Source organism: Zootermopsis nevadensis, unplaced genomic scaffold (genome assembly GCF_977971745.1).
Source record: "Zootermopsis nevadensis isolate Lab colony 2312 unplaced genomic scaffold, Znev_1.0 Znev_ptg000025l, whole genome shotgun sequence".
NCBI lineage: Eukaryota > Metazoa > Arthropoda > Insecta > Blattodea > Termopsidae > Zootermopsis > Zootermopsis nevadensis.
In genome coordinates, this window is record NW_028259157.1 from 10,137,073 (window position 1) to 10,145,731 (window position 8,659).

The 8,659-nt window shown below is 36.5% G+C and overlaps 1 protein-coding gene across 3 annotated transcripts; it reads left to right on the top strand.

Moving 5' to 3' along the window:
- Window positions 1–313: 313 nt before the first annotated feature.
- LOC110833524 (uncharacterized) lies at window positions 314–8,051 on the top strand. Of its 3 annotated transcripts, XR_015537049.1 has the most exons (4): window positions 314–1,043; window positions 1,346–1,486; window positions 4,234–5,618; window positions 5,649–8,051. XR_015537049.1 is itself a non-coding variant. In XM_022071693.2 (3 exons), the coding sequence occupies exons 1-3, from the start codon at window positions 897–899 to the stop codon at window positions 5,173–5,175; spliced, it is 1,230 nt and encodes a 409-aa protein (XP_021927385.1). In that variant the 5' UTR covers window positions 314–896; the 3' UTR covers window positions 5,176–8,051. The 3 variants fall into 3 exon arrangements, 2 of the variants coding, with proteins under 2 accessions (XP_021927385.1, XP_021927386.1); XM_022071693.2 differs by having other exon boundaries at window positions 4,234–8,051; XM_022071694.2 differs by having other exon boundaries at window positions 323–1,037; window positions 4,234–8,051.
- Window positions 8,052–8,659: the final 608 nt, after the last annotated feature.

Below are 8,659 nucleotides of genomic sequence, written 5' to 3' on the forward strand. Positions count from 1 at the left end.
AGCAAACAAACAAACTGTTACCACTATAAATGGTACTAGCGCCAAGCGCATTTCGACCTCAAGAGGTCATCATCAGTGGCAAAAGGGAATTGATTCATGTAATATGATCAAAATAAATAAGGTTTTAAAACAAATCCTGAAGGTGAGTGATTTGTTTTAAAGCCTTATTTATTTTGATCATATTATATGAATTAATTCCCCTTTTGCCACTGATGATGACCTCTTGAGGTCGAAACGCGCTTGGCACTAGTGCCATTTATAGTGTTGACAGTTTATTTGTTTGCTTATTTTTATATTCAAATGAGTACTCTCGGTCAAGAATAATTTTGATTTGACATTGACATAATTCTCGTACATGGAGGTGCTGCGGGAACAATGTGATTGGCGGCGCCTAGATATGACCCTCGTTTCATCTCATTCTGTACCATTAAACCTCTGCTATTGATATGACATCATAAAATAATTCATGAACTCTGCACATTCCTTTGCCTAAACTAACATAGACCACACAAGTTATCTGTACTGAAATGTTTGCTCGTGTTATTGAATTTCCAGCATCCGATAGCTATAATGTCTGCCGTCTGTGCAGAAGGCCATCAAGTATGCAGTGGCAGAAATAGAAAAGGAAACCTGTCGTCATGTACTTACGTGTATTTTTTGGTGTTAAGTTGTAATTAACAGTTAGGTTTATATGTGGAAAATATTGTTTTGGTGAAAACTATGCTTTGGTTAAATTTGCATGTTGCAGTTTGGATGGATGCAACAATTACAAACGTGAAAGTGACCGGCTGAATTGAGATTTTTATTGTGTATTAAGATTAGTCGCGTAAAATAGATTTTAGAAAAGAATACTTTTATTTAGTACCAGATTAATCTGTTTTCAACACTCCATAACGATGACTGCAATAATAAATGTTGATAAAGTCTGCCGACTTTGCATGGAAGAAGCTAAAGTACTTTTACCAATTTTCAAAGAAGATTTTAGTTACGAAAGTGTTTTATTGCCGCACAGGATCATGGCTTTTGCAGCCATCCAGGTAAATGTAATGTCACATTGTGAGCTTCGTTGTTACAATTTTTTTAATTTATTTGTATGTAAAGTACTTCTTTGGCCGTCATATTTGGAAGCGATGTGTCATTGTTAAAGTAGCATCAATATATTCTGCCTCAGAGATGTTAGTAAATAATTCAAATTTACATTATATTGTTTAATTTATACCAGCACACATGATAATTTTTTCTTTTTTAAATAACGTGTCCATGTTACACATGCATAGACTATGATGATTTTGTTATTCCTTCTCACCAACTAGTGATATGTTGTGTTCTATTCTTTGTTGCCCAGATGTGTCCAGGTGATGGCTTGCCAAACAATATCTGTCCAAAATGTGTAGAACAGGCCAACACAGCGTATGAATTCAAAGAGAAATGTGAAGCTTCTGATTCCAAACTGAGAGCTCATCTATGCAAAATACAGGACTTAGAGGTAATGTGTTGAAGTACTGACTCTATTAATGACAAATAAAAGTTAATTCTGGCTACAGTGGAGTCCTGATTATCTGATCTAAACAGGAGTGAAGAATGATCAAAAATGTCAGATAATAAGGAAGACTGCAGAAAATGGTAAATATCAATAAAATTACAAAGAAAATACAATGCAGAATGAAATGAAAAAATCTCACAACCAAAAGAGGTATTTGAACTTTTTTTTCCAAGGCCATGCCAGTGCCTGCGTAGTAGTAGTACATCTGTAGCAACTCAGTACATAAAATGTAAGTGTATATTGAGCGAGTGTGATTTATTCAGCTTCATGCTGTGCTGACTGTTGGTAAAATGGAGCATTCAGACACACTGGATAATACAGTATGTCAGATAAGTGGGACTCTAGGATATTTTTAAATATGCCCTGTATTTGAGGCTCCTGTACATTTTGTTATTATTGTATATTTAACCCTTTGCGGTCTCTGTCGGACTGAGTCCGACATTTAAATATCTGAGTTCCGGTCCAATGTCGGACTGAGTCTGCCATGTATTTTACGCATATTTTACATTATTTGGAGTCAAACTGAGGCTGGCAAACAGTGTCAGCATATTATTCGAGCCTTTTTCTTTGCACTAGTTCTATCCTAGTTTTCCTGATAAGACTTTGTGTACCTTATAATAGTGAAAGGAGGCAGGAGAGAAAAGTCATCTTATTCTGACACGTGTCTAAAGGAAGCCAGAATTCCACACCAATTAATTGTTTTGCCATACATCATGTAGTGAAGTAATACCATTGGGTGTGTTGCTGTCATATTTACTTACAATATAAGTATTTTATACCTGATAAAGTTATAAAACAATTATCCCATCGTCCCAGTAGGAAATTATATTTTTTTAATGATTTTTGGCACATAGAGCATTCTACCACTGACATGTGCATATTCTTTCGTCTTCTTACCAAGTATGAGCCGGGATAGCTCAGTCAGTATAGTGACTAGCTACGGGCTGGACGACCGGGGTTCGATCCCCGACGGGGGCAGAGGATTTTTCCTCTAGCCTCTGTGTCCAGACCGGCTCTGAGGCCCACCCAGCTTCCTCTACAATGGGTACTGGGGTCCTTTCCAGGGGTAAAGCTGGCCGGGGCGTGATGCTGACCACTCACCCCCATCTAGTGCCAAGGTCAAGAAATAGAGGAGCTATACCTCCACTCCCCCCAAGCGCCTGTATGGCACGTAGTGGGACAAACTTTACTTAACTTTACTTACTTCTTACCAAGCATTCTTTATGTGTAGTGACTTCATCATTTACACTTCGCATTCTGTTTCACTTTCCTGGTGTTGAATTGGTCTTGAACTTTTGGACGAAATCAGCGCGATAGGAAGCACAGCTCTGAGAATATTAAATCCAATGCTTATGCATCGTATATCTGCATGCAATAAGAGATGTTTAGACGTCGCCAAAGTCATATCTACTGACCTGGACTTGCTTTCTTCTCTACCGAGCGACAGGAAGTAGAAAGGCACCACTTATTACGTATCTCACAGTGGTACAGTCCGTGAAAAATATTTCACACGGTTAGTATTCAAATAAAAGGAACTGTGATCCTCTGAGAACATATTTTCACCATATTTAGTAAAGTTTCTTCCATTTTATGCAAGTTAAAAAGAAAATCAAAACAGTTCATAATGGTAGTTGAATTTATACAGCTTAGTGGTATTTAAATAGACCTGTAGAGAGCTGTAGTGGTATTTAAGAGGGACCGCAAAGGGTTAAACCATCCTCAGTTTTATGTCTGGACTCAGCTTATGCAAGCAAACTACATACAAGGAAACATTTGTGGCTAATCACAATTTCAGACATATTTCAAGACATTGTAATTCATAGTCAGTCACCTATCACTGGGTGATGAGCTGTAGTGTTCTGCTTGTAATACTCAAAAGAGAGTGGAGAACCTGTTATCTATGATTGTAGCAGTTTATTAGGACTGAAGATGCATAACATTAATCTTTATTGTATGGGAATAACAGAACTAAACCCCTGTAGTATAGGGCTGCCCATCAAAATTCAGCTTCAGAGTTAACAGTTAAGCAGTATGCTGTTGTGACATGTGGCCAACTGGACTGCATACAAGCTGTGTGACATGACCAGTAAATTTTAACAGAACGTAACTGTCTTCTGGGATGTAGTACTGTGTGGTCTGGTAAAAAGTGACTGATATTTTAGAGGTGCTTACTGCCTCTAAAATGTCTATCAATATTTGCTAGACTACACAGTGAAACATCCCAGAAGGCAGTCATCTTCATACTTCTCACTGTGATAATCTGAAATTGTAGGTTAAGGGCTTTATTCCTAATTTCAATGTAAGTTGGTACATTGGGTATTGGTTCACATAACCTGGCGTTTGTCTCATCACTTCTGGAACAAGTTATGTTCATATTTTTCAGCAGTCCAAAACAGCCAAACTTTAGTTATTAGATTGTGTATCTTTTATTAGAAATTCACTACAGGCATAACAGGGTCATTGATGTTGTTCTTATGTGCCATTGCTACCATTCAGTAGCAGTACAAAGCCAAATTTGAGCTATTTTGTGAATAATAAATATCCTTTATCTTGATAAAATATGAAACTATTTGAACCTAAACTTGTAAGCAAAGATATGATCAAAGAGAGGGCATTTGTTGTGGAAATATTTAACATAAACAGTTTAGAAATATCTTCTGCTTGTAAATAAACTCACAGGTTTCTTTCAGTGTGTCACTGTGAAGTCTGAGCCACAGTGGGATTGCTATGATCAGTGTGACACCTCTAGCAACACCGCCTCCATTGCAGAACAGTATGTTGAGGAAGCTGACAGTCATGACTTATGGGATCAGAATTGTGCATATTTTGAACCTGTAGTGCAGTGCACTGTGAAGGAGGAACTTGTGGATAATGTTGATATTGGAATGACAAATGACACTAATCCTACTCCACAGTTCAAAATAGAATCAACAGACATAAAGTCAGAAGAAAATGTAATTTCAAACTCAAGCTGTGGGATAACAGAGAGCACAACTAACAGACAAAATCAAACTACTGAAGGTGACAAAAATGAAATTCAGTTTCGTCATAAGTGTGAGGTATGCCCAAAGGCATTTAAGAGAAAATTTCAACTGACAGAACACATGTGTATACATACAGGTAAACTGCCATATCAGTGCACACATTGTTCAAAATCATTTGCTCGAAAATTTACTCTTAGAGATCATGTGAACCTACATTTGGGGATCAAACCCTATTCCTGTACTCTGTGTGAGAAGGCTTTTGCCAGAAAGATTTCTTTAAATGTGCATATTAAAACTCACACAGCAACGAAGGTTTTTAAGTGTGAAATATGTCAGAAGTCATTCACTAAAAAGGTTCATGTAGCAGATCATTTGCGAGTTCATTCTGGTGACCAACCATATATATGCACCATTTGTGGGAAAGCCTTTACTCATAAATACTCCTTGACCGTTCACATGAGACACCACCGTGGTGAAAAGCCATATGCATGTCACTGTGGGAAAGCATTTTCACAGCAAAGTCATCTTACTGTGCATCAGCGGACACATACTGGTGAAAGACCGTACCAATGTTACATCTGTAACAAAGCTTTTAATCATAATGGTCATTTGAAAGAACATCTGAAAGTACACAAAGTATTACAATAATTTATCAGTTTTATAACGACTATGGAGAAAGGAGGAAAACATATTAGACAATATGAAATAAATATGTGAAGGAAAAATTTGTGTACTATCCCTGCCTTTCAATAGACTTATTTTAACTACAGCATGTTCTTGTGTGTGTCAGCTTGAGCAGAAGAGTTTGACACAGTTCCTGTCCAGTTTGGCTAACCCTTATTACATAAGTTTGCTTAATGGCTACTATGTCTAGAAAACTCACCATGCTTGCAAAATAAGAACAGACCTGCTGTCAAGTTATAAGTGGCATATTGTTTCCCTTTGTTTTGTAAATTGAACTCTTAGACTTGAGATACTTCTCACTATTATTGGGAGCTTTCACTAGAAATCTTACATAAATAATATGACGTGCGAAATGTGACGTCTGAGCTTTCAAGAGTGGTGAGGATAATGATGTTCTGGGTTTTGGTGTCTGGTGAACTTGTTGTAGATGCCAACAGTTCAGAGAAACATTGGTGTCTACCAAGTCCATGTGACACCAGAACATCTTCAAATGCTATTATAATATGTATACATAGAATGTAGTATTAAATTATCTTGCAAGGTGATATTGAAATGTAAAGTAAGATGTGGATATAAACTGTGTCGTAACGGTATGTAGGAATTTTGGAGGTAATGCAGTATATAGTTTAGCCCTATGTTATAGATACATATGGCTGATGAGAGTCATGGTTAAACTTTCTTTCCACTTCTCCCCTAGGAGAAGTACCCCCTTTACTTGGTTGATAAACCAAGCTGATTGCTAGGGTTCTAACATGTCTGGCTTCTTTGGTAGGTATCTGGTTTGACACAGAAACAAGGAACAATATTTGTGCTTGTTCTCGGAGTACAATCTCTTAGATATTCAGGAATGCAGAATACACTTCATTCTATGTAATATTACTGTTTTAATGAAAAGACAAGTATACAAAACAATAATTTTGCCTGTTGTTTTGTATGGGTGCGAAACATGGTCTCTCACTCAGAGGGAGGAACACAGATTGCAGGTGTTTGAGAATATGGTGTTGAGGAGGATATTTGGGCATAGGAGAGAAGACTATGGGACTTGGAGAAAACTGCATAATGATGAGCTTAAAAATCTGTACTCCCCAAATATTGTCAGGGTGATTAAGTCAAGAAGAATGAGATGGGTGGGACATGTAGCATGCATGGATGTGACAAGAGGTGTGCACCGGGTAATGGTTGGGAAGCCTGAGGGGAAGAGACCGCGGGGGAGACCTAGACGTAGATGGGAGGATAATGTCAGGCGGGATCTGTGGGAGATATGGGTTGAAGGAGACTGGATTTTGTTGGCCCAGGACAGAGTCCGGTGGAGAGCTTTGGTTAATTCGGTGATGAACCTTCGGTTTTGGTAAGCCATCTAGTTAGTTAATTTTAATGAAAAGAACAGAAGAGGTAAGAGTGTGCAAGCACCCTGTAAATTTTCTTTCACATGTCTAATCACACCCTTAAATATTACCAGGGCCAAAGACCTGTTAGACTTATGACAGTACTACACCTGTCAAATCATACAAACACTATGTGTAATGGTAATGGTAATGTTTTAGGTATCATAGGTATTAAAATAATGTGGTTTATTAATGTGCATGGGCATAGCTACAAAATGTCATTGTATTCCTATAGAAATTAGTTTCCATTTGGCAACAGTAATCAACACACAGTTGAACTTTGTATAAACAGAAACAATTGTTAGCTGTAGTACACATTATTCTGAAGTAATTATATTTTATGGAAAAATACTTGGAACAGAATGGAACAAGTAACTGTTGTTTTGCAAGTTAGAACTCAAAGAAACTGTAGTGGCCAACACATGCTTATCTCATTTGACATTTCTTTTGTTGGTGGCTGTGTAGTAATAATCACATTAATTAGAATTGGAGTTAGAATTGTGGAAAGAGACGTGACTGATAAGTTGCTTATTATTGTATTTGTAATTGATGGGTCTTGTGTGTTCACATTAATTTTAGAAACCAGTGGATGATGTTACTGCTTCTAATGGTGTAAAAATACAAAAAGGTTGTCAGTGGAACCACGGTTCCGGAGAATTTGACGTAAATACGTCTATACGGAAAGGAAGTTTATATATTGGCTTTATTCTAAATATTTCCTTTATACACGCTTTACAATTGGTCTGTGGTAGCTGAATGTAATGTAAAGTGATGTAATTTAATGTAATGTAAGGTAAGGTAATTTAATGTAATATAATGTAATGAAATGTTTTATAGGTAACAATAATGCCAAGTAAACAGATGACATTTCCTAGGTAACAATAATGCCGAGTAAACAATTGACGTTTACTTTTAACAATAATGCCCAGTAAACAATTGACGTTTCCAAGGTAACATAACAATGCAGTTACACTTTTTCGTTTCACTTTTTGCTGAATGACACTGACCCAAAAATATATACGTATTTACGTCAATAAATTATGATGCCAGCCTGGACTTTCCTTCAAAGTTTAGATTAGTGACAGACTTCAGCAACCAATTCTAAAACAATGAACACATTGTTTAGTTAGGTGATAAGTTTTCAAGATGAATGCTAAATAGTCATTCATAGCATGATACAGTACTTATTGTAACACTGTTTCCTGTACGGAATATTTTAAAATTATAGCAAGAAGAGTCAATAAAAACTCACAAAGATAATTTAAATTTGACTCAAAACTGAAATGCCTAAACTGTTAATTTAGAAAAACAGTAATATGTTTCTGAAGGTAATTTGACAAATGAAGGAGGAAGAGTTATTTAACCTTATCAAGAGATGTCATGCTATATAATATGAGCTGCTGACTGTCATTAAGTAAAATGTACACGGACAAATAAAGAAATAACGAATGCTAATTTGTTATTCTTTTCCTCGTGGAATTTGAATCTTGACCTTTGACACCTTCATGTTGACCACCCTTGGCAAATTTGCCAATATTTTTGCATCCAGCAGGTTCCAAAAAACATGTTATCCCTCAAATATACACTACCTGGACATTATTTCATTGTAGCTAAAGCCAGTCCACATACAGCAATATGATGCATTTACTCAGTAACTACTGAGGGAATAAATAAGGAAGTGTTTCAGGTAATAAAGTAAGGTAACAAATTTTATAGTTTTACAAAAGGTCCATAATCTCCGTAAGTCTTCACTTCTTGCAATTCATTACCATATACCTATGCCTCCATTTACAAGAACTTTTGCTACTACAAACTCAAAAACAAAACTGTTGGTCAGGAAATTAAGCAAAATCAATTTAAAGTGTTGCTGAGTTTGTTAAATGTGATGACTTTCAAGAGCTGCTCTAAATTTATGTTGAACAAGCATATAGTGATATCACTGAAAATCATTCAATAAATAAATTCTTATGCAGTGTAATTTTTCTCATTCTGAATGATTAGCTGTGCTCTTGCTCATAATTTCTTTCCCACGACACTAGGAAGGAGGATGTGGAATACTCTGC